The sequence below is a fragment of the Microplitis mediator genome, chromosome 1, assembly GCF_029852145.1.
Source record: "Microplitis mediator isolate UGA2020A chromosome 1, iyMicMedi2.1, whole genome shotgun sequence".
Taxonomy (NCBI): domain Eukaryota; kingdom Metazoa; phylum Arthropoda; class Insecta; order Hymenoptera; family Braconidae; genus Microplitis; species Microplitis mediator.
The window spans coordinates 19,852,330-19,867,789 of NC_079969.1; the positions used below are offsets into that span (position 1 = coordinate 19,852,330).

Genomic DNA, 15,460 nt, shown 5'->3' on the forward strand with positions numbered 1-15,460 from the left:
AAAATCTCATAAGTACTCCATAATATTTTATAAGTAATAGCCTTCTAACTAAAACTTACAAAAACTCATAAATCACATAGCTTTTAAATTAAAATTAAATCTTTTAAGTTTTTACAAGTTAATTCGATTATAGATTTTCTTACTAATTCTCATAAAATTTTTAGGAGAAAAAAGTCTGCATTTGTCCATGTGATTCCTGATTCAATCTCATAAAATTTCGAAGAAATACATGTTAAATATTTTCTCATAAAATATGACAAATATTTTATGATATTCAATAAGATATTATCTCCTAGGATAACTCTTACTAAAACTTATAAATTCTGAAAATTTCGTATAAAAAAATAATCTTATTGAGATTTTGTAAGTATTATAACATCGGAATTCGCCTGATCAATTCTTATTGAAAATACATTAGAATAAACTGTAACAATCTTATAGAAATGAAAGTACTTATTGAATCTCATAATCGTTGGCGGAATTCGAGTCACAAAATCTCATAAATTAAAAAATCTTACTCATTCTTTTAAAAATCTAGTACGGAAATCATGATAGGAAAACATCAAAAGCTTTGACTCATAGATTCTCATAAAAATTCATATGAGAATTTTTTTAAATCTCATAGATATTTTCGAAGCTCATAGATTCTCATAAAAAATATTCAATATTTTATCAGAATTTATGAGAGCTTTTCCACAGGGTGATTTTACAATGATTTATAAAATTTTATAAAGTCTAAAAAATTTTTGGATTTACCGCATTCAGAAATGTTAGAAAGTAAATAAACTTTTTTCAAATTTCTTAGAAATACATTAACAAGACCAAAAACAGGATGACAGCAAAAAAAATTTTGAAGTTTCAACAAAGAATTAAGTTATAAAAAACTGAGATATAAAAATTAAAACAATTTCAGTTAAGTTTGAAAAATTTTAACTTCTGATTTTTTTTAATTTACCAAAAGAAGTCATTATCGCCCTGATATTAGTGGGTATACCGCTAATGGTCTCTTGACTCTGTGAACAATAATATAATTTACTACAATGCTAATAACAGAATCAATCATTTATTGATGTCTTTAATTTTCTCAAGTTCATTTGAATTCAAATTAATACAATTAACACCGCTTGTCAAGTGTGTAATACAGCACTGTGGATAACACCTCTAGAATGAAAAATTACTGAATAGTATTCAAAATTTTGAGTCACCTTATATTATTATGAATCATATTTTTAGGATTTAGAAGTATTTGAAAGTATTCGAAATTTTCAATCATCTTAAATCCTGTTAAATCATATTTTTAGGATTAAATAGTATTTAAAAGTATTTAACAGTTTAAATCATTTCAAATCCTGTTAAATCATGTTTTCAGGATTAAATAGTATTTAACAGAATTAAAAAATTTGAATCGTGTTAAATCCTTCTGAATCATATTTTCAAGATTCGATAGCATTCATAAGGATATAAATTTTTTTAATCCTGTCAAATACTTTTTTTTAATCAGGGTAAATGAATAATTTTTGCGAAATTCATATAAACATAACTTGAGTCATGTGTGACTTTTCTGTTGTTTCCAAATAAAAATTACTACCTACTCTATACTAATGTTTTTTATTTTGTCTACTAAATTTGATAGAATAGATAAAAATAAATATAAGTTTTATAGTTATTTATTGATAATGAATTGTAATATTCAACTTCTACTCTTACAAATGTTTTTAACTCAGAATTGTAATATTATCAAAGAGATTTTTGAATATTGTTATTTCCAGAATGACCGTTGTAAAATAATTATGGATTATTACCATTCTTTATTCAATTTTTACCAATCTGCATTATAATTTTTACTAATCGTAAAATTTACAATACTGATTGTAAGAATCAACAAAAAAATGTAACTTCCCATTAATAATAGTAATTTTTGATTTGGATTGTAAATTTCTCTTCGGAAAATAATTTTTATTTGACGACTAAAAATATTAGCAAATTTTGAGGTCCGTTTCTTTCCGTGTATGCACACACCCGAACACACTCACGCACGCACACACATCCACAGACACGCGCACACAGACACCCGCACGCACGCACTCGCACCCACACGCTGTTCAACAGTTTAATATAAATTAATTTAAATGTTAGGCTGACCCTGACGTCCTCCCGTGGAAAATAGATAGAAATGTAATTTATATGAAAAAAATTTATTAAACTAGTAAATAATTAGAAATAAAAAGATAAAAATGAATTTTAGGTTAAATCAATTGTTTTCAAGCCCTTCTCAATAAATAAAGCGGTTAGTTAGAAAAAAAAAGAAGGATTGGAAATTCGTACGAATGTAAATTTGTTCGAAAAAAAAACTATAGTAAAGGTATGTTACCCAGTGAAAAGTTACTAGACGGTGTTGTCGATAATGTAGCTTTCCCAAAAAATAAGTGAGTAAAACAGTGAACTGCTTATAAAACAGAATTTTATTTTTAAATTCTAATATAATATATTTCAATATTTATATCTTTAAAATTATTTTAATTGTCGAATAGTTAGTTTTTATTATTATTTTACAATTTATTGTTATTGTGATTTTATTTTGTTGTTAATAATCGTTTTTATAATAATAAAAAACTTATAACTCAATATGTATTTTTCATCAAACTTTATTAACTTATACATTTTATTGCAAAACGCAAATATATATATATTAATGTTATTATTATTATTATTATTATTATTATTTACGGAAAAATTTTTTTTTAAAAGCTTACATGAGGTGCACAATCCAAACATTTGTTGTACTCATTAACAAATATTAATTAAATTGAAAACAGATATTAATAGATAAGAATTAAAATATTATTTATCTAGAACAAATATAAAGTTCTCATCATCATCTTCATTTATTGTTACGTATAAACTGTCATTTATTGCAACTAAAAAAAAAATATATTTTTAAAGGTAACATAAATATGATAAATATCTGACAGGCATACATTCAAATTTTATATTTAGGGGTGTGCGAATAATTCGAACTTACGAATTATTCGTTCCGAATCGAATATTAATATTCGATTCGAAATCCGAATCGAATAATTCGAATTTCCGAATTATTCGAAAGTTCCCGAACAATTCGAAAAAATTCGAATAATTCCAAAATTTCACGAATAATTCGAAAATTTTCGAATAATTCGCGAATAGTTCGAACAATTCGCGAATTATCGAAATATCACTGGATTTTCTATTGTTTCTAATTTGAATCCCATTACATCGTGTATCAAAATATTCTACTTACGAATAATAGTATACTTTTTGATTAAAAATCAATTATCCGGAGAAAACAATTGCTCAATTTCAATGTATGTTCATCTCTGTTAGTAACATAAAAAATCTAGATACTATTATTGGCAAGAGATCTTTTCAATTCATTTTGGTTTTTATAATTATTAATTTCCGTTTGAAAAAAAATAAATAAGAAAAAGGTTACACATGAAATATTTTAAAATTCTCGAAATTAATTTCTACGAGTTTTTTTATAGAGAATTTTAAAATATTTCATGTATAATCTTTTTCTTATTTATTTTTTTTTCAAACGGAAATCGATAATTATAAAAACCAAAATGAATTGAAAAGATCTCTTGCCAATAATAGTATCTAGATTTTTTATGTTACTAACAGAGATGAACATACATTGAAATTGAGCAATTGTTTTCTCCGGATAATTGATTTTTAATCAAAAAGTATACTATTCGTAACTAGAGTATTTGATACACGATGTAATGGAATTCAAATTGGAAACAATAGAAAATCCAGTGATATTTCGATAATTCGCGAATTGTTCGAACTATTCGCGAATTATTCGAAAATTTTCGAATTATTCGTAAACTTTCGAATTATTCGAATTTTTTCGAATTATTCGGGAACTTTCGAATAATTCGAAAATTCGAATTATTCGATTCGGATTTCGAATCGAATATTAATATTCGATTCGATTCGATTCGAACGATATTCGCACACCCCTATTTATATTGTTATTTAAAATGATTACTTTCACTTAATTATTAACTTATACGTCGTATAATAGTAAAACTTATTCATAATGTAATATTATTAATTAAGGAAAATATGCTCGTCGAAATTCTGTATCTTGATCGCAAGTCGGACAATTGTTATTTCCCCGAGCAGTCCGTTCATTGGAACACATTTGACAGACGCAAATATGTAAACACGGGATACAAATAATATTAATAGTATTAATATTACATATCTCGCATATCATAAATGGGAATTCATCGCCATTGGGATTTTCTCGGAATTCCCCTTCATGAAACGTTGCTCGCTGATTGCAAAAAGGGCACTGCAGTCTTCGATGTTCAGCATTTGCTGCATCTTGTGCGGATTGAGAACACACAGAGCACATCTGAACATGTAAGCAGGGTACACAAACAATTCCAATTGGATGTTCATTACAGAGTTGACAAATCATCGGGCGATAATTGTTTTGACCTAAGAAAAGGTAGATAGGTATATATGGCCATGCACAAAAAAATAAAAAGTTATTGAGACTTAAATTTGACTATTAAAGGAGAAACTCACCAGGTTCGTCGGCTACGACTTCTAAATTTTCATTTCCAACACCAACTTCTTGATTTTCTGGAAGTAAAGAATCAAATTCTTTAATATTAAAAAAAATTAATTATTAAAATTTATACTATTAAACTTTAAATATTTTTTTAAACACATCATCCCAAACAACATAAAATAAGTTAATTTTTTTTTGTTTACAAATGATGAAAAATATGAATTTAAAATGTATCATACCGCTTGGGATATACTGTTTTATAAATAATATGGGATTTTAAGCATATTTAGTGCAATGCCTATATTTATTTATTTATACCATCTCTTTATTAGAGTTTTAATATATAACAGCAATTGTTAGTTGATAATTATTTATATATTACCATTATTTTGTACTTCGTTGATAACTAATTGCTCATCAATTAATAATTCAGAGTTATGTATTAAATCGTTAAAGTAGTTTTGTTGTAGGTGTATCATTCTTTCTAAAAATTCATTAGCAGTTATTTCTTGACGTGTCAACAATTTCCATAATCGTACTAATAATAATTTTTCAATGCATAAATGATGAGCTCGAGGGAATCGAGTAATGACTGCTACAGGATTTTCTTGTAATTTTCTTAGATCACTTTTGGCTGCATTGATATACAGAATGTATTTTTCTAAAAAAGCAAATTTTAATTATTAGAATTATAAAATTACTCGTGAATAATTTTTAATTATTCATTTAAAATAATTTCATACTAACTCAAAAACTCCCAAATTGTTGGATTTGCACCTAAACGATTCTGAAAATCTCGAGTTAATAAAATTCCCACGTTAGTGCCCAGATAGGAATCGCCAAGGCTGACTATAGGACGAGCCTTGGCCCTGTTGTCACTTGCCAAGCTTCGGCAGCTGACCATTGGCCCAAGCCTCGGCCAGGGCTTGGCCCAATGGTTTGATTACGTTAAGCCAAGTCTTGGCAGCTAACCATTGGCCCAAGTCTAGGCCGAGGCTTGGTCCAATGGTTTCATTAAATTAAGCCGAGCCTTGGGTAGTGACCATTGGCCCGAGCCTCGGCCAGGGCCAGGCCCGATAGTTTAATTTTTGTTAAATCGAGCCTTGGCCGCTGACCATTGGCCCGAGGATCGGCCAAGGCTAGGTCCGATAGTTTAATTTTTGTCAAGCTGAGCCTTGGCAGCTGACCATTGGCCAATGCCTCAGCCTGGGTTAAATTTTTATTTAATATTAAAATTATCAACTTTGCATGTATCTATATACATATATGTATACAGAGAAGACCAGGGCATAACGGTCTACCGAGTATACTATTAATATCAAGAGTTGAAATTTTTTAAAAAGTAAAATTATTTGATATACAATAATTTTCATTTAATTAGTTATTGCTATGCACAAAACTTTAGTTAATATGAAATTTTTATTTTTGGCGGGCAAAATGGGGTATCCTTTAAAAAAGTTGAAAAAAAAAATTCTGAAAGTTGATCAAATTTCATTAAATTCAAATTTTTTATATGTAATATACATAAAGAAAAATTACATTTCACATCATTGGTGGATACGAAGGCAAAAAAAAATTTTTTTTTGTGGGGCAGAGAGGCCCCTCTCCAAAAAATGATAATTTTTTTTTTTATTAAATTGTTTTCAACATTAAGAATATATTTCTTTCTCTTGACAATTATTTTTGGTTTTATAATACTCAAAAAAAATTTTTTTAGGTGTAATAAATCGTTTCCCCTCGATTAGCTTAATTACTATTTGTTATTTAATAAAAAATAACAATTCGATATTTTTTATTTGTCATTATTGTGAACCCAAAAAACGTGTTTTTTGATTTTTTAGATTACAGATTATTTTGCATTAAATTATTCATTTATATCAAATCATAAAATTACAAATTGATAAAAATATGTCATTACTCATCAGACAATTTTAAGTTCTTTAAATAAAACTACATTTCACCTCATCTTTACGATCTAATATTTCTGAATTAAATTGTATTTAAATAATTAACAAGCAAAAAAATCATGATTATCTGGACATCAGATTTAGCACAGTGGATAGCGTCCCGGCCTAGTAATCAGAAGGATCTCAGTTCGAACCCCGATAGCCCCCAAATAATTTTATTCGTTATTTCCCATTAATTTAGTAATTAGTTAATTACAATTCAATGTAATGTCGATAAAACTGTGATCAAACTTTTTTTTAATTATATTTATTAATTTAAATAATAACATTTTAGATCGAGCATTGGGTGAGCCTTAGATTTTTTGCTTCCCGAGGTTTGGCCGAGGCTTGATTTTTTGTTTCCCAAGCCTTGGCCAAGGCTCAATTTTTCGTTTCCCAAGACTCGGCCGAGGCTTGATATTTTGTTTCCCAAGGCTTGGGACATGGCTATCATCCAAGGCTTGGACCAATCCTTGGCCCAATGCTCAGCTAAGGCACGTGCCAAGCCTTGCATAATCCTAGTGACGCTTGGCCAAGGCTTGGTCCAAACCTTGCCCAGTTGTTCTTTCCTACCTGGGTGAGTCCCATCGGAGTATTAAATAAGCTTGTTAAATCCATAACATTTTCTTGAATCCACACATTGTTGATGTAATTGATGAGTCGATTGAGTTCATCACGTACCACGGGATGTAAATGATTAACTAACTCAAGAAAAGCATTGTCTATTTCGTCTGCAGGTAGAAGTATGATGTTCATGACTTGTTGAATAAATTCGCGATTCGAAATGTTCCCAATGTTAATATCCAAATTTTGAGCATTTTGATGAATAATCTAATAAATAAAAAAGAATTAAAATTTAAAGTCTGTTATTAAGAGTATACTTATTCATTTTTTATTAATTTCAAATATTGACTTACACGACAAAAGCTGTCGTATGTTGCAATTACTTGTGCATTTGGAAAAGCATTTTGAGCACAAAGTCTTAAATCGAAGTCTGCATAAATCACCGCTAAATCACCAGTTATAAATACCCGACGGATTTCGTTAAAAACGTCTGTAGAAGTAATTTGGTTTCTTTCGGACCACAGAATAGTTATTATTGGAAATATCTGTAAAACATAAGATTTATGAGTATAAAATTGTTTGGTTATAGTTTAATTAATAAAAATTTATAAAAAACTTACATTGTTGTTGTACTGAGCAGCAACGTACGTCAATAGACGTGTGTTATTTATCACTGGAATCACGGTCGTTGTCGTACTGATAAAAATTGTGTCGAATTCAAAAGAAGTGATAAATCTAGGATCACCTAAAATAATGGCGTCGTTATTGACAATTACAACTTCAATCATACTGTCATCAGCATAACGTCTCAGAAGACGGAAGTTTGGGTCATATAGTGTATGTCTTAATTGATCATACGTGTTAATAATTGCAGGAACAAATCTACTACGCGCAATATTCATATGACGCCCAATAATTCCGAAAGGAACAGCAGTGCTTATATTTACAGGGTATCTAAAATGTCATAAAAATAAATTTTTATAAAGTTAATTTTGTCAATTTTCGTAAAAAACTTACAAAGTTGCGATTTCACTGTATATTTGATTTAATGGTATAAAAGAACGTCTTGCGGCTTCTACTAGTTGTGATTTGAATCTTTCTTGAACTTCACATACTGCATTGACTGCGTGTCGATGTGGACGAGTTAATATGACTGGATTGTTACCTTCCTTAATTCCACGGGCTGGGCATCGTTTTGATAATCTTAAAGTGCAATGAATATATCTGAAAAAGATGAATCATTTTTATTATTTTACGTAAACTATGAAATTAAAAAAAATAGATATAAATTATTTTAATTACACTGAGAGTACTTCGTTTTTTTTTAATTTTAATTATTATTATATAATCATACAATTACGAAAGTATGTTCAAATATAAGAATTATATTTAAAGATTTTTGAAAACTACAAAATTATAGATTATCGAATATTTAGTTGCTTACGTTTTTACTTTCACAATTTTTTTTTTTATATAAGCTAAATGAAGAATAAAACATGTGAGAATTTTATTGAAAATTACCTTCGATCATTAATAGTGTGCTCGATGAAATAGGAAAATCCGCCTTCACGGATAAGATTTGCCATTTTTTTAATTTTATAATGTTAATTAAAAGTTATTTAATTTACGTCGTCACAACGCTGTGAAAAACACTCTAGACGAGAATGATACTGGGAACATACGCAAATATCCATGAAAAACAAAAGTAAATCGGCATTTCTTACGTTGTGTAGTAGTATAACTTATTTGAAATTTTTAACGAATTTAGTACAATCCTAACAAAAAGTTTTTCATCTTTCAATATTAATTTTAAAATGTGAATAAATATTGAGTAGCTTAATACAACAATTTTTTTTTTTTTTTCAAATGTGAAACTGTGTCTTACATTTATAAAAAATTAAATCTATTTAATAAATTTATAATTAAAGTATAAAATATTTACATATACACTAATTACGTTATTATATTTGTCGGTAATACAGTACCCTACTTTGTTTTCTTGTTTACTCGCGAAAGTTTAATTCATTATTGACTGTCCCGCAATTTGAAGCAACCCGAATAGAGAGAAGAGATTCCGTATTATATACGTTTAATATTTATTATCTATATATTAATAATTGCAAACAGTTTATTTATTTATATTTATGATCTTAAATTACCGTAAAAATGTTTCAATTCGGTCCAAAGAAACATAAAACGGATGAACCAATATTTTTTGATGGATTCTGCTACTCACGTTCAAAAAAATCAGATGATAACAATACAATGTAAGTTTAATTTACTTTATTTAATTAACCAAAATTAATATTTTATTATTAACATTATCATTTATTTTGTTAAATATATCATAATAATTTTAATTAATGAATTTTTTTTTTAATATTATATTAAATTATCTCATTTATAGATATGTTGAATGTCATGATAGGATAAGCAAAAAATGTCCAGCTCGAGGAATATTAAATACTGAAGGGTCAAGAGTTCTGTTAACAACAAATCATAAACATGCAAGAAATTTCGATGATCATGTTATTTATACGTTTAAACGTGATCTTTATAGAGCAGTAACTTCAAGCTACCGTGATCTACGTTTAATATATGACGAAATAACTATCAGGTATGAATGAAAAAAATTTCTTTGACTTATGTACATTATATCTATTAAAAGCTATCGATAGTATTGAAATTTTTTAAATCAAATTTTGTAATTATATCATCTTTTCATAGGCACGCTGATGCAGCAACACTAGTACCCTATATTAGTATTGTAAAAACTATGCAAACGTGGCGTAAAAATAATCGTCCACCAGTTCCTAAGACGCTTCAAGAGTATGTTGAGCGATTGAATTCTGATTACTGGAGGAAGTTTTTTATTCCTCCTAATAGTAATTTAACTGTTATTAATGTTAGAGGAACTGATGGATCAGTAGCAACTGTATTTATTGATGCGAATTTGCTACAAAATTTTCAAAGTGTTCACCTATATGCTGATGCAACTTACAAAATATGTCCACAAGAGCCTAAAAATAAAATATATCAATTTTTCACTATAATGGCGACATTCGATGATACTGTAAGTTTCACTATTAATCGAATAATATACTCTTAATGGTCATATTACTGGGAAATTTGGCAATATCAGAGAGAAGCCCGAAAATTTCTTAAAATCGGAAAAGTTTTTATTTTATTAAAAAAATATATTTCTCGTGTAATTTTTACATGAAATTTACAATTAAACGAAACTTTTCAGAATTTACAAAATTAATGATACTTACATTAAGTATAAAAAATAAAAAAATTTCATAATAAATATTCAAAATAAATTTTTGTTGCTGATTACATTAAACATTATTGATATTTTTCAAATTTAATAATTGAAAACAGTACAAATAAATCGACTTAGTAGTAAATTTCTTAAGAAAAATACTTTTAGTGTCCAAGTTGTAGCATAACATCTTTCAGTTTTAATACATACATTATTAATGTAGTTCTTAAGACTTCTTGTTTAAAATTACTGTAAGTAGTTAAAATTTTTTTAATTATTTATCGAAGAATTTACTATCAATAAACCCAAGTGATAAAAAAATTTTTACAAATAATTTAAAATTAATATACAGTGTCAGAGAATTTTCGATATTCAATATTGAAAACATTAAGATTTTAAGAAATTATTGTGGCCATTTGAAAATTTTGTGACCACTCCTGTGTTATTGTTTTTTTTTTGTTTTTGCAAACTTTCCTAATTGAATATTTATTCTTATTATTCAATACCATCCGGATGTCAGGTACTCCCGGTAGCTTGGAGTTTCATGTCACATAAAACAATGGCATGCTATGCTGCAGTAATTAATTATTTTAAACAATCTACACCAAATCTTCAAGTTTTATCAGTAACTACTGATTTTGAAATCGGCCTACGAAATGTATTTCGAAGATATTATCCCACCGCAATGATAAAGGGTTGTTATTTTCATTATATACAAGTAAATATATTACTGATTATTATAATATAAAGTTATTATTTAGAACAATTTAGATGGTGAATTTTTCTATTGAAAACTCAACATCGTTTTTATGAATTTCAGGCTCTGATAAAAAAAGCAGAAAAGTTAGGATTGCTTAACATTTTGAAAAATTGGGATGATGGGAAAGACTTTTTTAAAAAAATAGTTGCTCTAGCATTACTTCCTGCGAATGAGATTGAAAATGCATTCAACTGGTTAATTGCAACGCACAATCCACTTATCCCGACTTTTAAAAAATTTCTGGAGTATTATGAATCATACTGGATTAACTGCGTAAAACCAATCCACTTCTCTGTATTTGGTTTTATTAATAAAACTAATAATTTCATGGAAGCATACAACCGATGCTTAAAATTGCAATTCGGTATTCACCCACGAATTTGGCAATTTACAGGTGAAACATGCGTAATCCGTCTCTGACCTTCATTATTACATTTTATATTATAGTATTCATTATTACATATATACAATTTAATCATAATTTTATTTCCTGTATAGAACACCTAGTAAGACAATACGAAAAAATGAAAACTGAACTAAATTCTTTAATGATGTCTCGGCCAGTTCGACAAATTCAACGGATTGAATATTTTATTCGAAAAGAAGTACTCAATAGAGTATGGGAGTTATACAGGAACAACGTTTTTGATTTCAAACGTTTTCTTCAATGTGCGCATCAAATGATTAAAATATTTGTCGATGATAAAGTTATTAGTCAAACAGATGAAGTTGATAATCATTTGAACGCCGTAATTAAAAAACATAGTAAGTAAAAGTAATCATTTTAAATAACATTATAAAATTTGAACGCATGCCTGTCAGATATTTATCATATTTATGTTACCTTTAAAAATATATTTTTTTTTTAGTTGCAATAAATGACAGTTTATACGTAACAATAAATGAAGATGATGATGAGAACTTTATATTTGTTCTAGATAAATAATATTTTAATTCTTATCTATTAATATCTGTTTTCAATTTAATTAATATTTGTTAATGAGTACAACAAATGTTTGGATTGTGCACCTCATGTAAGCTTTTAAAAAAAAATTTTTCCGTAAATAATAATAATAATAATAATAATAATAACATTAATATATATATATTTGCGTTTTGCAATAAAATGTATAAGTTAATAAAGTTTGATGAAAAATACATATTGAGTTATAAGTTTTTTATTATTATAAAAACGATTATTAACAACAAAATAAAATCACAATAATAATAAATTGTAAAATAATAATAAAAACTAACTATACGACAATTAAAATAATTTTAAAGATATAAATATTGAAATATATTATATTAGAATTTAAAAATAAAATTCTGTTTTATAAGCAGTTCACTGTTTTACTCACTTATTTTTTGGGAAAGCTACATTATCGACAACACCGTCTAGTAACTTTTCACTGGGTAACATACCTTTACTATAGTTTTTTTTTCGAACAAATTTACATTCGTACGAATTTCCAATCCTTCTTTTTTTTTCTAACTAACCGCTTTATTTATTGAGGAGGGCTTGAAAACAATTGATTTAACCTAAAATTCATTTTTATCTTTTTATTTCTAATTATTTACTAGTTTAATAAATTTTTTTCATATAAATTACATTTCTATCTATTTTCCACGGGAGGACGTCAGGGTCAGCCAAATGTTAAAACTCCGGACCGGAGTGAAATAAAATCCGCATCACTCCGCTAAAAAAAACTCCTAATTACGCATGCGGAGTGATTTTTTTTAAAAACTTCGGAACTCCAAGTGGCGGCGTGAATCCGGAGTAAATTCAGATTTAATTTCAATCCGGATTCACTCCGGATTTTTTACAATTTAACTTTCCATTTCCCATTTAAATAACATGGGGAAAAAAAATTTTTATTTTTTTTATTTTTCTAGCTCGGCATTTGCACCTCATATAAATAAGTCCATAGCATAATCTTGTAGAAAATTTAACGCTTTACAAAAAAAGTTTTATATCATTTTTTGATAAATCCAGCCATTCGAAAGTTATTGGAGCTGGAAGTCAAATCTATAATAAATTTCCAGATCTTTTTACTTTTCCAGCAAAACTATCAGACTTATCAAAAAATGTCGTAGAATCTTTTTTATAGACAATTTTATTCCCTACAAATTATTTTTCATAAAGTTTTTTGAAATTTCGCATTGTTTTCTAGTTATTTTCATTTTAATGCCAAGCTCGCAAAAATAATAGTCTTCTAATCTATTCTGAGAACTTAAAATTAAAATGAAAATAACTAGAAAACAACGCTGAATTTGGATGAACTTTATAACAAATAATTTGTATGAGATAAAATTGTCTATAAAAAAGATCCTATGATATTTTTTTATAAGTCTGATAGTTTTCCTGGAAAAGTAAAAAGATCTGGAAATTTATTACAGATTAGACTTCCAGCTCCAATAACTTTCGAATGGATGGATTTATCAAAAAATGATAAGAGACCTTTTTTGTAGAGCGTTAAATTCTCTACAAGAATATGCTATGGACTTATTTATATGAGGTGCGAATGTCGAGCTAGAAAAATAAAAACATAAAAAATTCCTATTTCCATGTTATTTCAATGGGAACTGGAAAATTCGAAATAGGCACCTCTAAATATTAACATTTAGAGATCCGCTTTTAACAGGCTTCTATTCTCACCTTCCTGCGAAATTTCAGCCTGTTTTTTTGTTGAAAAAAAAAGTCGCCTCAAAATGACACACCCTAATATATATATTGGGGTTTGTCATCTGAGAGCAACATTTTTTATTTTAATGTGAAGCTCTTAAGAAAAAAAAAGTGTTCTGATTGATTTTAACAGCTTCACATTACAATAACAATAACTAGAAAACAATGCGGAATTTGAAAAAAGTTTATCAAAGATTCGTAGGGAAAAAAATTATCTACAAAAAAAAATCCTGTATCGTTTTGTGATAAGTCTGATAGTTTTGCCGGAAAAGTAAAAAGATCTCGAAATTTACTATAATTTTGACTTTAAGCTTCAATAATTTTTGAACAAATGAATTTTTCAAAAAATGATAAAAGACTTTATTTGTAGAGCATTTAGCTCCCTACGAAAATATTCCTTGAGGTTATCTGTACAATTAGCCGTTGCCGAGGTATAAAATTCCAAACTCAAAAATTTTTTTTCTTCCGTGTTATCTAAATGAGATGAAACAGAAAATCGCGAAAAATCACCTGTTAATCCGGAGCCGAAATCACTACGCATATGCGTACTCTAGACCAGACTTTTGACGGGAAATGGTACCTACTTGCTGAAATTAAATTTTCAAAACAACATATCAAAATTGCAGTAATTAAAATAGTTGATTATTTTTCAGACCGTTAGAATATCCGTTGAATTTTATGGCTATCTCGTATCTCACTTCTATCCCGACGACGAGAGTTGATAAAGCATCGGAAGCCCTAACTGATAATAGTACACAAGAAAAAAGGATTTCTTGAAGAAAGAAAAATTTTTCATTATGAAATAATAACGAAAATTTTCTCAGGACTATAAATAATTTCTTGGTTCCAGAAAAATTTTTTTTCATAAATTGAAAACAAAAATTTTCTCAAGACTAGAAAAAATTTCTTGGTACCGGAAAAATTTTTTTTTATGAATTAAAAACAAAAATTTTGTCCGGACTAGAAAAAATTTCCTGGTGCAAGAAATTTTGTTTTCAATTCATGCGAAAAATTTTTTAAAGCAAGTAAAATTTTTTTGACGAAAGTAAAAATTTTGTGCACCAAGAAATCCCTTTTTTCTGTGTAGTCCCGTAAAAAGAAAATTTTTAATTGTCTTAATAAATTTTTTCCATTATGAATTGAAAAAAAAAATTACCCTGGGGCGAGAAAAAATTTTCTTGAGCGAAGAAAAAGATTATTGGAGCGAGAAAAACTTTCTTGCGCCAAGAAAAGTTTTTGTCTTGAGAAAATTTTTGTTTTCATTTCATAAGAAAAATTTTTCTACGCCAAGAAATTCTATTTTTCTGTGTAGTTTGATTAATAATTATGTGCCATTACTTCATAAAATAAAATAATTATTTGTAATTACCAGGATCAAGAGTTCCACAGAGTGGCCACAAAGAAATGATTATAAAATTCCATATTTCCCGGATTCTTAGTCAAGTTTTCCACATTTTTTCCTGATTCAGAAATTTTATTCGTATCATTAAGATATTCTAAGTTTTGATTACATTATGATTGTCAATAATTAAATTTGATAATTAAATCATGCGAGAGACCAAAAAAAAGTCAATAAAATAAAATAATATGGCCTACTTTTCATTATTTGATCTTAAATGTATGTAAGTTGTATATTTATTTAAATGTAAGTTGATATATTGAATAAGAAATTTTA

The 15,460-nt window shown here is 27.5% G+C and overlaps 4 protein-coding genes across 4 annotated transcripts; 2 read left to right on the forward strand and 2 right to left on the reverse strand.

Annotated features, from left to right (window-relative positions):
* Window positions 1-4,008: 4,008 nt before the first annotated feature.
* On the reverse strand, window positions 4,009-5,505 carry LOC130671782 (uncharacterized). The gene is made up of 4 exons (XM_057475863.1): window positions 5,312-5,505; window positions 4,947-5,225; window positions 4,579-4,635; window positions 4,009-4,488 (listed from the first exon to the last, which is right to left on the reverse strand). Exons 1-4 carry the CDS (start codon window positions 5,466-5,468, stop codon window positions 4,097-4,099), a joined length of 885 nt encoding a protein of 294 aa, XP_057331846.1. The 5' UTR covers window positions 5,469-5,505; the 3' UTR covers window positions 4,009-4,096.
* Window positions 5,506-6,620: 1,115 nt separating this feature from the next.
* On the reverse strand, window positions 6,621-8,660 carry LOC130673313 (uncharacterized). The gene is made up of 5 exons (XM_057478290.1): window positions 8,596-8,660; window positions 8,092-8,298; window positions 7,695-8,028; window positions 7,428-7,619; window positions 6,621-7,341 (listed from the first exon to the last, which is right to left on the reverse strand). The coding sequence occupies exons 1-5, from the start codon at window positions 8,658-8,660 to the stop codon at window positions 7,000-7,002; spliced, it is 1,140 nt and encodes a 379-aa protein (XP_057334273.1). The 3' UTR covers window positions 6,621-6,999.
* A 460-nt stretch (window positions 8,661-9,120) lies between these two features.
* On the forward strand, window positions 9,121-10,467 carry LOC130673324 (uncharacterized). The gene is made up of 4 exons (XM_057478300.1): window positions 9,121-9,341; window positions 9,482-9,691; window positions 9,802-10,147; window positions 10,459-10,467. The coding sequence occupies exons 1-4, from the start codon at window positions 9,241-9,243 to the stop codon at window positions 10,465-10,467; spliced, it is 666 nt and encodes a 221-aa protein (XP_057334283.1). The 5' UTR covers window positions 9,121-9,240.
* A 431-nt stretch (window positions 10,468-10,898) lies between these two features.
* Window positions 10,899-12,155, forward strand: LOC130672410 (uncharacterized). Its single transcript, XM_057476990.1, has 4 exons — window positions 10,899-11,057; window positions 11,160-11,493; window positions 11,598-11,864; window positions 11,969-12,155. Exons 1-4 carry the CDS (start codon window positions 10,899-10,901, stop codon window positions 12,043-12,045), a joined length of 837 nt encoding a protein of 278 aa, XP_057332973.1. The 3' UTR covers window positions 12,046-12,155.
* Window positions 12,156-15,460: the final 3,305 nt, after the last annotated feature.